The sequence below is a fragment of the Pleurodeles waltl genome, chromosome 11 (genome assembly GCF_031143425.1).
Source record: "Pleurodeles waltl isolate 20211129_DDA chromosome 11, aPleWal1.hap1.20221129, whole genome shotgun sequence".
In the NCBI taxonomy this organism is placed as follows: Eukaryota; Metazoa; Chordata; class Amphibia; order Caudata; family Salamandridae; genus Pleurodeles; species Pleurodeles waltl.
Genome location: NC_090450.1, coordinates 17,651,386 through 17,672,254, shown reverse-complemented (window position 1 = coordinate 17,672,254; position 20,869 = coordinate 17,651,386). Strand labels below are relative to the sequence as shown.

General features: G+C 46.0%; 1 protein-coding gene across 5 annotated transcripts in view; it reads right to left on the bottom strand.

Moving 5' to 3' along the window:
- LOC138265246 (mucin-4-like) overlaps positions 1-20,869 on the bottom strand; it is a 422,755-nt gene that overhangs the window by 17,847 nt on the left and 384,039 nt on the right. For all 5 annotated transcript variants that reach the window (XM_069212831.1, XM_069212835.1, XM_069212833.1 and 2 more), the window contains 3 exons: positions 20,164-20,336; positions 11,549-11,705; positions 2,862-3,041 (listed from right to left, as the gene is read on the bottom strand). In XM_069212831.1, the coding sequence (XP_069068932.1) occupies positions 2,862-3,041; positions 11,549-11,705; positions 20,164-20,336 (510 nt within the window). The remainder of the gene's footprint in view (positions 1-2,861; positions 3,042-11,548; positions 11,706-20,163; positions 20,337-20,869) is intronic.

Here is a 20,869-nt window from a genome sequence, read left to right as displayed (position 1 = left end):
ATGAGAACCCCCAAGTAAGAGGGGGATGCTCTGAAAAAGAGACGAATGGTGGTGGGGGGGAACGGGGGTTGATGCAGGCCAGCATTTGGTCAAAACAGACCTAGCTCACTTTTTAAATTTATAACATGTAAAGTCTGTTTGGCCCTTTTCTTTTGCTCAGGAGGGCAGTGAGTCCTTGTAGGAATAGGAAGTTAAATGTGTCAGTGGCCAGAAGACTTTAGAGAAGAAGCAGGAAGGGGGAAAGTAGTGCCTAGAAGCCCAGCACAGACCCTAGAGAATGAATGTTCGAGTGAACGAGGACTGCTGAGCCAGCCACACCAGAGCCTGTCTGAGACTCATCAGGCGATGTCTAGAGAATTTCAAAATGATGCTGGTTAGCAGCCAGGCATGTCCTCCATGAAAACAGGTGGGAAAGAGCTGATAGCGCCACCCTCAGCCTTTTACTCTTCTACCCATGGGATGTATCACTAGGATGGCAAGGGCATAAGTTAGGCTTAGAAAACAGTGGGTCGAATTCACTAATGAGGATGAATGAGGATGTCAAGAAAGTGTGATCCGGAACACTGAAATAACCTCAGAAAAACCTCAAAGTACCCAAAAGAAAGCAGAAGCTGACCAATGGCCAGTCTTCCTAATTTGGTACCAGGAGGCCAACAAATGCCATTAAGAGTATGACATGTGAGAAATTCGAGAGACTCAAACACCAAACACCAATTTGAGGAACAGGGCTTAGGCTACCATGTCTAAAGCTCTGCTACCTCTCTGTGAGTTCCCCAAATGACATCTGAAAAGTCAGAGCCAGTAGAACACAGGGAGGAGAAACAGAGGTCTTGAGTTTCCCCATGCTGGCAGGTGATGCCGGGGGTGCAATCTCAGTGCCTTTATGTGGTCTCATTCTCAAGGGGCCAGCTAACATGGTGTTGAATCCTTCAATGGTTTACAGAGTCACTGCCTGTCTCCTATTATGCATTTTTGAAACATATGGACATCCTTTCTTCAGGAGGAACTATTCTAATTCAATTTGTAGATGATTTGTTGGTTTCATCTGACATTTAGGAGCACTGGCTACGAAACTGCAATAGGCTTGAAGAGAAGAGTTATAATTCTGATTTCCCCATGTTTGCTATCTAGGTCACGACATCTCTGCACAAGATAGGCACAGTTCTGCAGACCACATGGAAGCTATCTGTAAGCTACCCAGAGCAGTCATTGTCTCGCTGGCTGGCATATGTTTGGGAATAGCAAGTGCTCCATCCAAACTTGTGATTTAAAATGCACCACGCATCAGTCCTCCCAAGATGAAGTCTGAAGGTGATGATGATCTAACTGCCAAAAAGACAGCTTTGACCCCAAGTTCTGAAGTCACTTTGTGTGTTTCTCAGACTGTAGAGTCCTTTAAGCCAACTCTACAGGATCTGACTGAATTACAGGAAAGTGCCTCTATGGTGAAGAAACAGGCGCGATGAAACAGAACTGTACAAGGGATCCCGACAGAGTGTGACGGGATAGCACCTGGAGGGCGGATGCCCCGAAATACCTCTTCCACTGCCTTGCTTGACTATACGATGGTCCCATATCAGCAGAGATAGCATGATGCATGCATTTCAGTTCCCTAGTCCAAGCTGCTTTATCTGTCTGTCTAACTGAAGCCTGTCACAATCTGCAACTAGGCCACTTGGTCCACAAGTGACTCCATCAGTAGGAATCTAACAACAAGTGTGGCCTATTCCAAGCCCTGCTCACCATAGACACCAGCCTATGTACATGCTAGCCACTGGAAGCGAGCCATCAAACCCAAAGGCTCCAGTCCTGCAGTTGACTCTGCGTCTAGGAGCTAAGCCACTCATGCCCATCCTGCTCCTGTGGATAACCACAGATCATGGGCTAGGGAAGGCGTTTGTGCTGCCAACTTCCCTCAACCCTGCCCCGGCCAAGATGAATCCCTCCTCCCTCCTCCTTCCCACAGACCCACACTTCAGCCTAAGTTGTTAGAAGCCTTGAAGCCACTCGATTCCTTGATGAGCCTGGCCGGCCCTCTTTGCTACAAGCCTTGTTGATTGTCTCACCAAAGATAAACACCCAATACCAGTCTGAAGTACACACTGGAAATAACAATTTATCCCAAAATGTACTACACATTATTATCTGGTGTTTTTCTTTTCCTGTACTGCTCTGCCTACACAATATTTTAAAGTTCTGTAATTTTTACATGATATACAGATTGTGTATTTTTTGTCAAATTGTGTCTCCTTCTTACAGACTACATATATGTACATACTACACAGAACGCTTCAAGGTGGAACCATTATATATTGTGTATATTGTGTTTCTCTTCTCCTGGGTTTTCCTTGCCCTTTAGTACAGAACTCCCCAAAAGGCATGCTGACAGTTTCTGATGGATGCCTGTGGCGTTTTCTAAGTGGTTAGGGTATGCAATCATGAGCCCACCAAAGACTTCATCCTCCACCTACAATCTGACAACAGAGTGACACATTCTGAGCTCAGGTGCTCCTGAGAGGACATCGAAAAAGTGATTCTACCAGATGGCCATGTTGGCTTTATTGATTTTATTAAAGACAACAGGAACTGTGAGCAAAGGGGAGTCACAGGAGCCTATATGCAATGGGACTTCTTTTTCAGGTGAGGGTTGCCACACACCTTTCCCACAGGCGTCCCTTTCACCCCCACATGACACAAACATTTGCCCTTGTCCTGCATCTGAGCAGGAAGTGTAACTCTGTCATAAAAACTCTGTAAGAAACTGGTACAAACATCATTTCAAAGGAGCAATTTTTGAGCCTAATTTTGTACCAAAGTAAAGATTCCCACCATTACCAGCACCCACCATAAACAGTTTTTACCTTTCATCGTCGACTTCCGTCTGCCTGTTACGACAGCAGTAAACTGTGAGGACAATGGAGATCACCAGCAGCAAAAGGAATGCAAGAGCTCCAAAGAGGATGCCGAAGAAGGCGTTGAGGTTCATGGCGATGATGTCACAGGTGGGACCGGAAGTGGTGTATATGGAGAAGGGAACACAACTGCATAGAAAAAAATTGATTTAGCATTCCTTTTCCATTAAATCAGGCTATTTAGCTTCCCCACTTAGAAGTTGTTTTTGTTATTTATAGGAACCAGTTATGTCCTCTGCAGAACTCAAAAACAGAGTAAATAAAATTGATGAGCAAGTTAGTTGCCCTGTGTAGCAGACTTACTGGCAGAGATTCTATCTAACTGCAGATTCCTCACCTTTAGCTTATTCCTCACCTTCTGAGTTTTCCTCAGGTGTCAGGCTGAATCCAGAAACTTTTCAGCAGTATGTCTGTGCCCAGATAAGGGGCATTGTGCGGCTTCACACGGATACTGTTCCGCTCCGGAAATGACATCCGCAGTCTATATACGCTCCACTTGCAACAGTTGCTTTCCAGAGTGTCCGCGCCCCTAGATGCAGAGCCCTAAAGGCAAATTGATGTGACGCGTGCAGATTCCTAGACTTATGATCCTGCTAATGGATAGAGTTCAAACATGGAACAGGGAGGATCAATGGCTCGGTGAGGCATCTGGGACAAGATAGTCTCTCCCAGAAGGAGTGTTATAGAAGATAGGTAACTTGTTCTGATAGAGAATTTTAGCTGCAGATTCCTCACCTTTTGAATGGATAGCAAAGAAGAACCTATTTGGAGGTGCGTCGGTGGATGTACTTAAACTAGAAAGCCCTGCACGACCGAGCAGGCAGAATGCCCCTCCCAGTGAACCTGGCAGTGGAGACAATAGTGCGATGTGAACAGATGGAGAGACTTAAATGTACCCGCTTGCAAAATGTCCAGTACAGGAACTCCACATACCAATTAGTGCTAGCAGCATTGACATTGATAGAATTAGTGCACAGTCCTGTCAGGGGATGCTATTCAGCCCGTGTGTAGCAGATCTTAATGAACATCATGATCCAGCAGGAGCTAGCTCTCTTCTGCACAGCCTTGCCTTTTTTTTGCTCCACGGAACCCCAAAAGGGCTGATCATTGATTTATTGTTCTTTACTACAATCTTCGTTTAAGGTCAGCACTCTCTTGGGGTCTAAACGATAGAGTCCCTCCTCCACCTTAAAAGGGTTAGGTGGGGCATTGAAGCCGGCAAGGTGATGTTCTGACTGATGTAAAATGGCATCACAATTTTAGGCAAGAAAAATGTCCATGTATGCAAGACCAGCTAGTCTGGGAAGAAGGTGGTGTATAGTGGATTGACAGAGTATGAAGCTCACTTATAGCCCACACCGAAGCACTGTCTTAAGGGTGGGAAGCCACAAAAAGCAGCTGTAAAGTGGCTTAAGGGGACTGCACATCGGAAATATTAAGGGCCAAGACAAATGGAGAGAGAGGAAATAAATGTAAACCTTTCAAAAAGTGCATAAAACTGGAGACTTTAAACAATGAGGGCTGATCAGGCAACAACAACAAAAAATAAGGAGCCAAAGGGTACCCTTTAACAGCGCCCAGAGCAAACCTTTGCAGGATCAGAGACAAAACAAATAATAAACATCTGGAGGGGGTCTTATTGCCGAGTACCACACCTAGCCCAAATATGTCCCAACAACAGGCAATACAGTTTGTCGAAGGATGCCTGGCTACCAAGATGGCATCAACCATCTCTGGAGGAGAGTGAAAGTTGGTCTGCTATTGCCCCTCAATATCCAAGCATGAAGGTGGGGATTGTGAAGGCCCAGGAGCGGAACCTTGACCTGCTGCTGCAACAGCAGATCGTCTCGGAGAAGCAGCCTGATTGGAGAGCAGATACTCAAGCTTAGGAGTGCTGGATTCCATACTATTCGTGTCCAATCTGGGGACACTAGCCAGTTGGTCATTGTTCTTCTTGAGAACTCAGGGCAGGAGTGGTATTGGCAGAAAGGCATGCAGCAGTCCTGAGATGCACTTGAGACGGCACACATCACAAAGCAGTGGTGTTGTCTGTGAGCACTTTAACAGCCTCCCCTTGATGGGTGGAAGAAAGAATTTCAATGCCATGTGCATGATGCTCAGCTCCAGAATGTGGATATGGAGCCAGAACTCAGATAGACTAGAGGCCTCTGATATCCACCTCTCCAAGTTGGCCATCACAACAGAGAAGCAATTCACTGATCACCACTGTCAGCTCCCGTTGGGGGAAGGGAGAAGGGTCTACTGCTGACCCATTGGTGGTGCAGTAACCACCACTGCAGAACTTTTGCAGATGCCTCTAAAATCTGAACATAGTCAGATAGGTGCTTTTAAATATGGGTCCACTGAGACTTTAGATCCCATAGCAAAGCCCACATATGCCGCCTGGTATGGTCGACCAGCTGGATGCAGGAGGCCATAAGTCTCAGCAGCCTCAGAGCTGACCTCAGTGAAACCAGGACCCAGACAAAAAGATCAGGATCATAACCTGAATGTCCTGGACTCTCTTTCCCAGGGAAAAGGTAAGCAACTGAAGCGTCTGAGAAGGAGTCAGGAGTGACTTTGGCACATTGATAATGAACCCCTGAGAGTGCAGGAGGTCCCCTGTAGTCTGGAGATGGGAGAGAATTGCCTTGGTCGAGCCCGGCTTCAACAACCAGTCATCGAGATAGGGAAAAACTGGCACCCCTAATCTCCGCAGATGAGCTTTAACCTCCACTATCACCTTGGTGAATACCATAGGGGCGCTAGTAAGAGCAAAGGGGAGCATAACAAACTGAAAGTGGTTGTGTCCTACTGTGAACCACAGGGAACACCTGTGGTCAAGCAGGATGTGAATGTGGAAGTATGCATCCTGCAAGTCCAACACTATCATCCAGTCTCCCAGGTCCAGGGCAGACAGGACTTCAGTGAGCGTCAGCATTCAGAATTTCTCTTCCTTGAGGAAGAAATCGTAAAGCCACTGTCTTTTTTGAGTGCCAGAAAGTAGCAGGAATAACAAACACAACCTACTTCTGGCTTTGCCACCCTCTCTATGGTTTCCTTGGCCAAGAGAGCTGTCACTTCCAGGGCAAGTAAGGAAAGATGGTCCTCCATCAGCTTGTCGCAAGTTGGGGGCATGGGTGGAGGGTTAGTCATGAAGAGGACAGAGTAGCCCCTTCGAACAATCTGGAGAACTCAGTAGGAGAGATTGTTGCATCTCTCTCATTTGCTATAGCTTGGGAGTGAATGGCCTGGGCCTCCTCTAGGTCCATGAGCAGCATTTGTGCAATCAAATCCCAAAGTGCATGCGAGTAATGGCCCAAAAGGCATATGCTGTTCACGGACCACTGAGCCAGGAAGAAAACATTTTTGTGCCCGAGGTGTTCAGCTTCTTGGATTTCAGCTTCTTGGATTTCCTATCAGGTGGGGTGGTATGGAATGCACCAGGGTTTACACAGGACGTGGAGGCTTCGACCACGAAGCTCTCTGGAGTAGGGTGTTGCATCAGGAAATTGGGGTCACTTGGGGTGTGGCGATGGTGATAAGTCATTGTCCTGTTCACAGGAACCCTGTGCTAGGCTTGGACCTGGTCACAAGAAGGACATCTGTAAGGGCTTCATTAAATGGGAGAAGTGGTACTAAGGGGGTCACACCCGGCTGAAGCATTTCAGTCAAGACGTTAGTCTTCACTTCCACTGATGGCAGGCTAACGTCCAAGACTTTGACCGCCCTTCTCACCACCTTAGAAAAAGGGGCTCCCTCCTCTGTAGCCATCGTAGAAGGAGAAGAGACCATGACAGTATGTAGGGCATTGTCCAGTCCACTGGCATCTGAAAAGTACTCACACCAGTCCATGTTAGGGTCTAGGAACTGCTATTCTGCAGGGTCCAGTGTCTCCTTAAAATCTTCCCCTATCTTTGGCCCTTAGGACTAGGGCTCAGACTCTTGTCTTGAGGGTATGGCTGTAGTCGGCTTCAGATTCAGTGTTGAATTACGCTCCTCCAGCTTTGTGTCAGAGTCAGCGATGAGAATGGGGATGGTGGAGCTGAGAGGGTCAACATTGGGAAAGTTCAAGGTGGTGCAACCAGAGATGGTTTGGTTCTATCCGTGAATCCAAGTAGCCTAACTGGTGCTTGGGACGGAGAACCAGTAGGGACGCCTCCTGAACCCGTGGAACCCAAAAGGTGAGACAACAAGGACAGGCCACCCAAATATGAGTTGTGTGGCCTCATAAAACTCAAAATGTTAGGCGTGGGTAATTCCGACTCCTGGTAGCTCAGGGAGGTGCAGGGCCGGCCCAGGCGCAGGCTCTACAGAGGAGGCATGCCTTGAATTATCATGCTCCCTCGTCTCATTGGAAGATTTCGACGGATGGGGCAAAGTCGAAGACCTCTTCTATTTCTTGCTCTTCTTTTGGTGCGATGTACCGGAAGACCACTGAGTGTGATGAGGATCTAGGGCCTGCGACTGGTCCCGGGATCGTTGAAACATTGCACGTTGAGCAGCATGGAGCTTGAGGGACTGCTCCCTCAAGGCCTTGGCGTGCATGGGCGTGACAGTCGACGCAGGTCTTTGCATCATGGATGCGCTGGAGGCACCAGAGACAAACAAAATGCGGCTCCGTCACAGATATCTGTCATGGACATGCGCCGCAAGGCTTGAAACCAGCTTTCCTGGTGGACATACCTGCTACACCTAGAGAAAAGATCTCAAAGAGACTTTAACAAAAAGTCAAAAAAGAGTCAGGCAAAAAATGACTGGGGGTAGCTCTCTCCAGATCTGCACTGACAGATATGGAAACAAAAGAACGGACATCAGTGCACTGGGATGGTGCCTTCATAGGCACCCTGGATGTCACTTCCGGCATGGACGCCGCCTTGCAGAGCTGGGTGACACCATCTACTGACTCGTGGGGTACTGCTCACAAAACAATTCTGGATCCAGCTTGACGTCGGGGGATAATTCTAAGGTAAGGGATCTGCGGATATTACTCTCTATCAGAGGGACCATTCTGCCAACATCCAGTCCCCCAAAGAGTGGCAGTTTGAGAGGAGTACACAAAGCCAACAGCCAACTTCACATAGTCATATAACCCAGGAGTCAGGCTGCAGCTACCAAATGGTTAGGATAAGAAAATGTCCATTTTCTAAAAGTGCTATTTTCAGAACTGGGACTTAAAATCTAACTTTACCATTAAAGAGAATTTTAACGTACAATTCATTAGACACCAAACATGAGATTTCTACCTGCTCCTAAACAAAGGTTATCACTTATTAGAGATAATAAGAAAACCCAATGTTATCCTATGGGAGACTTAGGTCTCACAGTAGTCAAAAGTGAATTTATGAGCTTTTCACATCAACTTAAAAGTACATGCCCAGCATTTTAAATACAATGAACCGTGCCCTATCGGCTGTTTAGGCCCTACCCTAGGCGTGGCTCATATGTTTTAAAAAGGGAGTTTTAAGCTTGGCAAATGTTTTATTTTGCCATGTCGAATTGCAAGTTTATAACTACACCCAGGCTGCAATGCACATCTAAGAAACATTTTAAGGTGCTACCTAATTGGGTGGCACAATAAGTGATGCTAGTCCACTAGTAGGATGTAATTTACCAACCGTGTGCATATGGTATCCCACTTTACTAGGTAATTATAAGTATATTAAATGTACTAATCGGGTGCAAGCCAATTTTACCATGCTTAGGGAGTGAGCACAAGCACATTAGCACTGGTTAATCGGCTAGATGTCCTCTTGTGTTTGCTTTAATAATGCTAAATATCTTAGCATTACCAGGTAAAGATGTAGGCAATGGATCATAATTCTCCTATGTGCACTCTGCAGTGAAGATCTATTCACTGAACCCTCTGTAATTGCAGACAGCAGACTCTCAGGGCTGGGACCTTGGGCCAGGGAGTAGCTGCACTGCAGGAGAGCTCAGGACAAGGTCCTTGGGACAGGAAGTAGCTGCACTGTAGGAGAGCTCAGGACAGGGTCCTTGGGACAGGAAGTAGCTGCGCTGCAGGAGAGCTCAGGACAGGGTCCTTAGGACAGGGAGTAGCTGCACTGCAGGAGAGCTCAGGACAAGGTCCTTGGGACAGGAAGTAGCTGCGCTGCAGGAGAGCTCAGGACAGGGTCCTTGGGACAGGAAGTAGCTGCGCTTCAGGAGAGCTCAGGACAGGGTCCTTAGGACAGGGAGTAGCTGCGCTGCAGGAGAGCTTGGGACAGGAAGTAGCTGCGCTGCAGGAGAGCTCAGGACAGGGTCCTTGGGACAGGAAGTAGCTGCACTGCAGGAGAGCTCAGGACAGGGAGTAGCTGCGCTGCAGGAGAGCTTGGGACAGGAAGTAGCTGCGCTGCAGGAGAGCTCAGGACAGGGTCCTTGGGACAGGAAGTAGATGCGCTGCAGGAGAGCTCAGGACAGGGTCCTTAGGACAGGGAGTAGCTGCGCTGCAGGAGAGGTCAGGACAGGGTCCTTGAGACAGGAAGTAGATGCGCTGCAGGAGAGCTCAGGACAGGGTCCTTGGGACAGGGAGTAGATGCGCTGCAGGAGAGCTCAGGACAGGGTCCTTGGGACAGGAAGTAGCTGCACTGCAGGAGAGCTTGGGACAGGAAGTAGCTGCGCTGCAGGAGGGCTCAGGACAGGGTCCTTGGGACAGAAAGTAGCTGCGCTGCAGGAGCGCTCAGGACAGGGTCCTTGGGACAGGGAGTAGCTGCACTGCAGGAGAGTTCAGGACAGGGTCCTTGGGACAGGGAGTAGCTGCGCTGCAGGAGGGCTCAGGACAGGGAGTAGCTGCGCTGCAGGAGAGCTTGGGACAGGAAGTAGCTGCGCTGCAGGAGCGCTCAGGACAGGGTCCTTGGGACAGGAAGTAGCTGCGCTGCAGGAGAGCTCAGGACAGTGTCCTTGGGACAGGAAGTAGATGCGCTGCAGGAGAGCTCAGGACAGGGTCCTTGGGACAGGGAGTAGCTGCGCTGCAGGAGAGCTCAGGACAGGGTCCTTGGGACAGGAAGTAGCTGCGCTGCAGGAGAGCTCAGGACAGGGTCCTTGGGACAGGAAGTAGCTGCGCTGCAGGAGAGTTCAGGACGGGGTCCTTGGGACAGGAAGTAGCTGCGCTGCAGGAGAGTTCAGGACAGGGTCCTTGGGACAGGAAGTAGCTGCGCTGCAGGAGAGCTCAGGACAGGGTCCTTGGGACAGGAAGTAGATGCGCTGCAGGAGAGCTCAGGACGGGGTATTTGGGACAGGAAGTAGATGCGCTGCAGGAGAGTTCAGGACAGGGTCCTTGGGACAGGAAGTAGCTGCGCTGCAGGAGAGCTCAGGACAGGGTCCTTGGGACAGGAAGTAGATGCGCTGCAGGAGAGCTCAGGACGGGGTATTTGGGACAGGAAGTAGCTGCACTGCAGGAGAGCTTGGGACAGGAAGTAGCTGCGCTGCAGGAGAGCTCAGGACGGGGTATTTGGGACAGGAAGTAGCTGCACTGCAGGAGAGCTCAGGACAGGGTCCTTAGGATAGGGAGTAGCTGCACTGCAGGAGAGCTTGGGACAGGAAGTAGCTGCGCTGCAGGAGAGCTCAGGACAGGGTCCTTGGGACAGGAAGTAGCTGCGCTGCAGGAGAGCTCAGGAGAGGGTGCTTGGGACAGGGAGTAGATGCACTGCAGGAGAGCTCGGGACAAGGTCCTTGGGACAGGAAGTAGCTGCGCTGCAGGAGAGTTCAGGACAGGGTCCTTGGGACAGGAAGTAGATGGGCTGCAGGAGAGCTCGGGACAAGGTCCTTGGGACAGGAAGTAGCTGCGCTGCAGGAGAGCTCAGGACAGGGTCCTTGGGACAGGAAGTAGCTGCGCTGCAGGAGAGCTCAGGACAGGGTCCTTGGGACAGGGAGTAGATGCACTGCAGGAGAGCTCAGGACAGGGTCCTTGGGACAGCAAGTAGCTGCACTGCAGGAGAGCTTGGGACGGGGTATTTGGGACAGGGAGTAGCTGCGCTGCAGGAGAGCTCAGGACAGGGTCCTTGGGACAGGAAGTAGCTGCACTGCAGGAGAGCTCAGGACAGGGTCCTTGGGACCGGAAGTAGCTGCGCTGCAGGAGAGCTACAAGAGGCCAACAAGTTTACGGATGGAGTGTCAGTCCCCGACCTCTGCTCAAGGCAGCCATGTTTGCTTCTCTGTGTAAAAGGTCTATTGGGCCACTGGCTTGGGAGATCGGGACGGAGGGGTTTGGTCTGCCCAGAGAAGTATCACCACATTCTACTGTCTGTTTGGTGTATTATTCCATCTTCTATAGAATGTTTGCATTGCAATGAACTAGTGGCTAATTTACACCCCAAAAGTGCTCTAAATCACCACACATTACATTTTTTATCCCACAGAGTCAATGTATACACAACACAATCATTTGTTTTGTTTTTACACAGTAGGAGGCTTAGTCAGTGTTTTACTCTGTGCTAAAAATGTAAGCCAGACCTACGGGATTTGAGTATCGTGTCTATTTGCTTTCAAGATGACCTCGGACATGTGGTTACATCTGATGGGAGATGGATCATGTATGTCTCACCTGTCAGTGGCGGAGCTCGCAGAACTTTTTAGTGTTCCTGCCTGCCAGGACAATAACCTCAGAGAGTGTGTACTTCATAAGTGCGTTTACTCACGTGCAGAAAGGACCCTCCTGAGTCAGGTTGCAGGCGGCGTTGTTCCTACAATAACCTTTGCACTTGGACTCACACATAAATGTGCTCGGATTCAGTGTGTACACACTGTTTGTAAACCCAGAACATCCAAAGTATGTCAGCAGCACGTCCTTGTTCGCTGTGAAATGTAAAGATATGGAGGAGATTAATTTTCAACACGCAGAAGGGTTAATTTACAACTTCATGCAAATACTGTATTGGGTAAACTTCATCAAATTATTTGGTTGCAGAAAGAGACGAGATGCAGACATTCCTATAGATAAACAGCCTGGAATCTCTCAGGAATGAGAAACCTCAGAGATCCGAGACCTTTTTAGCAGCACCACAGCGTGAGGTATATTTAAGGGCATAATTTAAAGTTTGGCAGTATTGTACAGTTCTCTAATTTCAGGTAAACCTGGCAATGCCCTTCCTGAACCCCCTCGTCTGTAGAAAGAGGATGGGGGAGGAGGTCTATCCGGTGGACTCTAGAACTGTAAAATTGATCAACAACGCCAATCTCCAAGTCCCCCCAGCAGTGTGAAATGCAGCAAGAAATGTTGGAAAATATCTGTGATTACCAAATAGGCAAAGTAGGCACGGCCTATGGGCTCTCTTCATTTAGGGGCCCCGTACAACGGATCAAAATAATATTGATTTGATCTTGAAAGAAAATTACAAGCAAGCTTTCCTAAATTGTTTCCAAAAGTTAAAAAAAATAATCAACTGAAAGAAACAAAAACTTGACATTAAAGACTCCATATAGAAAATACTGTATGAATGTAATGCACCCACTAACAATTTAATGTAGATAAACTGTAGACATCAGATTCATAACAGTTTGTCTTAAAAGCTCATCTTCTAGCAGGTGTTAGTTTGTAAAAAAAACAAATCGGTGCAAACTATGTACGTGTAATGTTCAGTTTTGTCTAATAAAAATAGGTTTATTAAAATTGATGGTTGGTAAAATTAAAAACGTATTAGCAGATAATTTGCGAAGGAGGTCCCGAAATTTCGACTTCCTATGGGATTCCACGGGGTCTAATCTGGCACTGTCCACAGTCTACTGTAAATTTCAGTGTCCACATTTAAGCAGGCAGTGACAAAGCCAATAGTTTTGTCTTAATGAAGTGAAAGGTGTTCTCAACAGAACACACGGGAGACATGCAGCAAGGACAGCAGATGAGCAAACTTCTCTCACACATACAGGCACAGCACTCAAATTTGCGGTACATCCGGACAGACAGCAGCTGCGCATACTGTCTTCGAACAGGTAACTTGTACAGGGCAGGCACAAGCAAGGCAAGCTTTTCTCCCACTAAAAATACCTCTTTTGTGTGTCAGATTAGAATATAATAAAATATTGTTTTATATACTGTGCCCCAATTATGCTTTATAAAAATTTTATATCACCCCACCGGGTGTACATTTTCTTTAATCAGCTCCTATGGTGCGATCTTTTTGTCGAGGACATTTACGGCACGGTCTTTGTGTCAGATGAAATTCTGACTGGTACGAGACCAGTACTACCAACGTGGTGTGGGCAGTGCTTAACTTAAGCCGGTGGTTACTGGTGCGGGGCACCGGCACTTATTATTTAAGGGCCGTCACTTAGTTTTCTGCATCAGGCATTTGCTGCGAGCAAAAGACACATATGGGAAAGTTGGAAGAAGAGAAAAATGAAGCCACAAAGAAAGAAAAAAAGGCAGAAAGCTGCAAGAGTAAACTGAAGGGGCAGGAAGTGGCTGTAAATGGATTAAAGAAACCCGAGATGGCTTTAGGATTCTGCTGCCTCAGTGTTCTGTGCTCGCTCATTTAATTGCTGCAGCCGCGTGTTGTAGAGGAGGGCTTTGGGCACCGGCACCTTGGGACTTGGTGAAAGCATGGAAATCCCCATTGTAGGCTGGGGATCCGGCTGTTTTCAGGGCTGGGTGCGGTGAGGGAACGCAGCTGTGAAGGAGAGAGGGCCTGTTTTGTGATAAGCACACACATTTTTCTACCATAGCGGGATAATGCCCTGCGTAGAGCGTCAACCCCTGAATTATTGAAATTATGTAAAAATTCCTCGGCAGAGCACTGTGTGAAGCATGAAGGTATTATTAAACATAAAAATTACGCTCTAAAATTAATTGCTTGACCCTAGTTCAAAAAGATTGAATTCTCCCTCAAACCCTCGGCAAGGCTGTAGTTGTGAACGATGTTTGCTCATTACAGATGGCTGAGGTTTTCTGGGCCTTCCATTTACCCCGAGCCTGTCTCTGGGTGTAGTTTAGGAAGTGGCAGTTCAAGCTACCTCCGCACACGACAGCGGAAGATGCATAGTCTGCGTAACAGCAGCACAGGCTTCCTTCCAGACACGGAACAGGTACGGTAAGGACAGAAGCAGCGCAGGCTTCCTATGCATAAGCAGAATATGTACAGCAGATGCAGAACAGGTACAGTAAGGACAGAAGCAGCGCATGCTTTCTATGCATAAGCAAAATATGTACAGCAGATGCAGAACAGGTACAGTAAGGACAGAAGCAGCGCAGGCGTCCTATGCATAAGCAGAATATGTACAGCAGACGCAGAACAGGTACAGTAAGGAGAGAAGCAGTGCAGGCTTCCTATGCATAAGCAGAATATGTACTGCAGACAGAGAACAGGTACAGTAAGGACAGAAGCAGCGCAGGCTTCCTCATGCATAAGCAGTAGATGCACTGCAGGCAGGGAACAGGTACAGTAAGGATAGAAGCAGCGCATGCTTCCTATGCATAAGCAGAATATGTACAGCAGATGCAGAACAGGTACAGTAAGGAGAGAAGCAGTGCAGGCTTCCTATGCATAAGCAGAATATGTACAGCAGATGCAGAACAGGTACAGTAAGGACAGAACCAGTGCACGTTTCCTCATGCATAAGCAGAAGATGTACAGCAGACGCAGAACAGGTACAGTAAGGATAGAAGCAGCGCAGGCTTCCTATGCATAAGCAGAAGATGTACTGCAGACATAGAACAGGTACAGTAAGGACAGAAGCAGCACAGGCTTCCTCATGCATAAGCAAAATATGTACAGCAGACGCAGAACAGGTACAGTAAGGACAGAAGCAGCGAACACTTCCTCATGCATAAGCAGAATATGTACTGCAGACAGAGAACAGGTACAGTAAGGACAGGAGCAGCGCAGGCTTCCTCATGCATAAGCAGAATATGTACTGCAGACAGAGAACAGGTACAGTAAGGATAGAAGCAGTGCATGCTTCCTCTGCATAAGCAAAATATGTACAGCAGATGCAGAATAGGTACAGTAAGGACAGAAGCAGCGCACGTTTCCTCATGCATAAGCAGAAGATGTACAGCAGACATAGAACAGGTACAGTAAGGAAAGAAGCAGCGCAGGCTTCCTCATGCATAAGCAGAAGTTGTGATGCAGACATAAAACAGGTACAGTAACAATAGAAGCAGCGCATGCTTCCTCATGCATAAGCAGAATATGGACATAGAACAGGTACAGTAACAATAGAAGCAGCACACGCTTCCTCATGCATAAGCAGAATATGTGATGCAGACATAGAACAGGTACAGTAACAATAGAAGCAGCGCACACTTCCTCATGCATAAGCAGAAGATGTGATGCAGACATAGAACAGGTACAGTAAGGAAAGAAGCAGCGCAGGCTTCCTCATGCATAAGCAGAAGATGTACAGCAGGCAGAGAACAGGTACAGTAAGGATAGAAGCAGCGCACACTTCCTCATGCATAAGCAGAATATGTACGGCAGATGCAGAACAGGTACAGTAAGGACAGGAGCAGCGCACGTTTCCTCATGCACAAGCAGAATATGTACTGCAGACAGAGAACAGGTACAGTAAGGACAGAAGCAGCGCAGGCTTCCTATGTATAAACAGAATATGTACAGCAGAGGCAGAACAGGTACAGTAAGGACAGAAGCAGTGCAGGCTTCCTATGCATAAGCAGAATATGTACAGCAGACGCAGAACAGGTACAGTAAGGACAGAAGCAGTGCACGTTTCCTCAAGCATTAGCAGAAGATGTAGAGCAGGCGCAGAACAGGTACAGTAAGGACAGAAGCAGCACACGCTTCCTCAAGCATAAGCAGAAGATGTGATGCAGACATAGAACAGGTGCACTAAGGATAGAAGCATCACCCGCTTCTTCATGCATAAGCAGAATATCTAATGCAGACATAGGACAGGTAGAGTAAGGACAGAAGCATTGCAGGCTTCCTATGCATAAGCAGAATATCTACTACAGACAAGGAATAGGTACAGTAAGGACAGAAGCAGCGCAGGCGTCCTATGCATAAGCAGAAAATGTGCAGCAGACACAGAACATGTACAGTAAGGATAGAAGCAGCGCATGCTTCAGGTACAGTAAGGTTAGAAGCAGCACACGCTTCCTCATGCATAAGCAGAAGATGTGATGCAGACATAGAACAGGTACAGTAAGGATAGAAGCATTGCACGCTTCCTCATGCATAAGCAGGATATCTACTGTAGACACAGAACAAGTACAGTAAGGACAGAAGCAGCGCATGCTTTCTCATGCATAGGCAGAAGATGTGCAGCGGACACAGAACAGGAACAGTAACAATGGAGCAGCGCACGCTTCCTCAAGCACAATAAAAGACGGACAGCACAGGCAGGTGCATACACAGCTCATGTTAGGAAACACAAAACAGCGAACAACAGAGCAGTATCCCCAGCCGTTGAGGTTTATGTATCGGAGGCCTTTGGCAGAGCATTATATGGAGCAGAAATCTGGGGCTCTGGGGATACTTCGACGCTCAACATGACTGAAACAAATTTATATGCACACTCATGAATGTTCCAGGTACCACTCCTTAATTCAGCTGAGGTTGGACTTGAACTTAAAAAGGATAGATCACATAGCCTGCCTCAAAATGCTGACCTACTGGGCCAGAATCTGGCCAGCCCGGGATCTGGTCCCTCATAAAGTCGCACTTCAGGAGGTCATTCGCGTTGAGAAGTCCTGTATTACACCATGGCTGAGAGCAGTGAAGTTGTTGTGCAATTAGATTAGTTTAGTGGACATGTGGGAAGATCCTAGCAAGATGGTCAGAAAGTCAGACACTAGGATTAAGGAAATACACAGGAAACAGGTTCTTTAGTTGACATGGCGAGGAACGAGGTTGTAGGGTTGGTGGACCAATTCCTGCACATAAATGTTCCCTGCAATTCAAGCCCTCTCTTGACAGAACTATCCCGCTGGCGTTAAGATCTTGTGTATCCGATTCCGGATTGGTACTTTGCCACTCAGTTGCTTTACGTGGAAGTGGGAACTAGATGGTGCAGAATCAGAGGGATGTCCATTCTGCCCCAACATGCCTGAAACTTAGGTACACTTTTTATTGCTATGTCGAAAATAAACACTCCCGAGATCAAGGTGGATCCTACTGCTTTGTCCTAACTTAGTTGTGGCGGCCCTGCGCCTATTAAAAAATGATACATTGAAATGAACCATATTCGCTCTCTCAAGATACTTAGGGCAAGATGTATCAAAGGTTTTTACCCATTCTGTGTCTATGGCAAAATGTGGTCATACATATGGTCCTTAGTCCCTTCGAGTACCTGCATTAAAGACCAGGGCTTGGGACTACACAGTCCCCCACTTGATCTGGTGCCCACTGAACATGAAGTTTTCCTGTCTAGTAACACAGGTGTTTACATCAAATAAGGCCAGACAAGGTACCTTATGCTATCTGATAAGGGAGAGTTCTACTTTGTTTGGGGAAAGTGTGCAACTCCAAAATGCTTGTGGAAACGTATTTTATGATTGTTCTTCTTTGTCCATAACAATACTAACCAGACCTTAGTGTCTGCCCCAATTTAATATGTAGTTGGGAACATTGGTTGCACTGTGTTAGCTATCTTTGTACAGAGATAGGAGTTATGACTTGTGTTCACTCAAAATGGGGATTTGACATGAGTAATTCTTGTTGCCCGCTTAACGACCTAAGAAATGAGGTGCCCTCTTTCCCTAGGTGACACCTGTTTTATAACATCATTATGTGAGTGGCCAGACTTTAAAATCATACCCTGGCATTCAGGTTTTATTATTTTATCATTAGCACAGGTTTTTTATTATCCAGCTTTTGTTCTTTTATGTATCTTTGGACGTTGGTCAACTTATACTCAATTGATATTGCATTGTTTATTACTGACTTTTTAAATGTTATATTTTTTGTGTAATTTTATGGTCTGATTGACTGAAATAAAATGTTTTGTCTTTTTTCTAGGCCTTTTGCCCCAACAAATTTGGGTATATTTTATCTGCCGGAATTTAGCAGTGGGATACTGTAAGGGTGTGATAGTTATCACGAACCTTTAATTCAGATCCCCGAGTAAACAATTGTTTGCAGAGGGATTGGAATTCAGCCCTTGACTCGTACTGAGAGTCTAGTTGGCAAATGTGAGAGGGAACAGGAAAGCAGCAGGAAAAAGGGCATACTTATTACTGAAGCGCTTAGGGAGGGGTAAGAAGGGTTTATCGAGGGCTTCAGAGGAGTTTAGCAAGGGACATGCACCTGCCCACAAAAGAGTGTGCCCATTGCTATTCACAAACTGCACTTCAGAAGTTACTACAACCAAGAAGGGACCCAAAACAGTAATAAATTACTCTAGCTCAGGGCTGGAGTAAGTCAAGCACAATAGCCAACCACTTGTTCTACAACACCATCCTATAGATAATAATGGTGGCCGGGGCTTAAAATAAACCCCCATAGGAAATAATGTTAAAGTAAATTACGTTATCTAAAATAGTTATAAAAATGCAAATGAGTATAACTTCATGGGAAAATATCAAACATAAAATATATTATTTAATTATAAAATATTTTAAATTTACATTACTTGTAAATATTTCTAAACATCACATTTAATACTTATCAGCGCTTAATAAAAAATAATTTATTTCCTTTAGATGAGAAATTGTTTTCAAATTTAAACCAGATTATTTTTCATTTTTATATATTTAAATTTAATAAAAATTAATTCAAAGTTACGTAAATAGAGCTGTAGCTACATTAATATACTTTACCAAAGAAGCTCTATTTAATATAATACAGATTATTATTCTGAAGTGTAAATTAAAACAGAACATCTTTGATCTGAAGTACATTTACTACCTTTTTGGCTGCTTTTTGGTTATAATAACTTTAGAAGTGCAGTTTGTGAATAGCAGTGGGCTTAGTGTTTTGTGAGTGGGTGCACGTCTCTTCCTAAACCCATCCTTAACCTCCCCCCCCTTATTCCTCCCATCATCCCTACCACTTATCTGACAGTATTCCCCATTTTACAGACACTCTCCTCTCTAAGACCGGCATGTGCTATAAAACTGTATAAATAAAAATGTGCAGGGACTCTGCAGTCGGGTGGAGATTTCTGCATAGAAAATGATAAGAGAGGCCGAGAAGAAACCTCGGCACAAAGGTATGTGAATAGCATTTTGTAATATATTAGTAATCGTATTGTAATAGTAGTAAAAGAACTACAAAATGTACTTTGTGAATAGGTCCACGAATGTCTAGTTAATGCAGTTGTGATGAAATTGTGTGACTTTGGTCTATCATGGGAGGTAGCAAAGGATAAAGTAGTGAGTGGTGGAAGGAAGGCACAACAAGGAGAGGACAGAGTAGGGAAGATAGTTGGGGAAGAGCAAGAAACACATGCACTCCTACCAGGTGCTGAAACTAAAAGATAAAAGGAGTACTCAGAAAGTTAGCAGTGGGAGGATACAAGAGACTATGATCAAGGGGAGGGACAAACACAAGATGGACAAAGCAAGGTATCAAATAAAAAGCAAGCAAATGAGAGTGACAATAAAACCAATCAATGTTAAGCAATGAGTGGAGTTTAAATCTACTCTAAGATGTTGGGAAGCTGACAACAGGCCCATTGCAATGAGGCAGCATGTGCGGTCTGGTAGGCTCGAACTAAAAATACAGAGAGGCCTACAGGATGGATCATCTCTGGTGCATGACTGCACCAGTTTTTATAGTCCACAATCTCCCTGATTATTGTGTGTTTCTCTATAAATTTATTTCAGATATTTATTACAGCATGGCAGACCATGATGTGGATTTTCTGGTGTACTAATCATGAAACCTCTTGCATACTATGTGGAGCGCAGATGGCCCCTGACGATGATAGACCCATCCAGATCAAAATCTAGGTCGTCCCAGGTGTTGGAGCAATATGGGAGATCTGGAGGAGTGGTAGGACACGCATTCTAATGGGGCTCACTCTAGCTGAACAATAATTGGAGTGCCTTGTCACACTGAGTTAGCGACTGAGAACATTTCAAAAGAAGAAGATTTTGTTATATTGTTTCTAATTTAGCAGTGACTGAGCTGGATCGTAAACTTGCAGGTGCAGGATGGCAGGGTTGTGTGATTCTTCTGGCACTCAAGTCCAAATAATTAACCAATGCACATGCAGGACAAAAGCTTGCACGACAAGCAAAATAGTGAAAATGGATTAACCCCAATTTTTGTCCCAAGTTCTCAACGTGCTGTATTGGGACAGATCACATGGAATACATCAGTTACAACCTCTGAGAATTATAAAACCAACTTACTAAAATTGCCGCTGACGACATAAGTCAAGAAAATGTTTGGCGTTACTGATCTTGTCCGCACCTCCATTCCTACCAACTCAGGAACTAGCTGTTGGTTCAGGAAATCGATTTCACGCAGTACTCCAGTGTAATTAAATTCAGACGTCAAATTCATCTGGTTGTTGGAACTTGGACTACAAAAATGCATTTGAAAAAATGTAGAACATAAAAAAGAGTCATGTATATACTATATATTCTATTGCACATGTGAATTTGTACGTAAACTTAAATTTTGATTGATCACTAATACAAATTAATCTAAGAATCAATAAAAGCATTACATTTTGTTCAGAGATATTCAAAAAATTTGTTTTGGGCATTGGTTGTGCCAAGTTGGCAAGTACCAGCTTGGTATGGGACCTACCTGTCACTGTTTGTGTGAGAAAAATGCTTATGGCAATGCACATTTCTTTAAACCAGACAGGTGGTGGAGGGATGCAAACTTGACTTACTTACTTGCTTCTTAAGAAACATTTTTAAAATATCACAATTACTTTCCATCTCACCAACAAAGAGCTATTCTTCCAGACTAATGTCCTTTGTGTGGTTTAGGTAGTAGTTGACTGCCAGCGTAGGATTCAAACTGTGCCACTGTTTCTCCTCCTCAGTGCAGGGGATAAAAGGTTTGAAGGGTGATGGGCTGTTCTAGGTTGAGGGAAGTCACCGC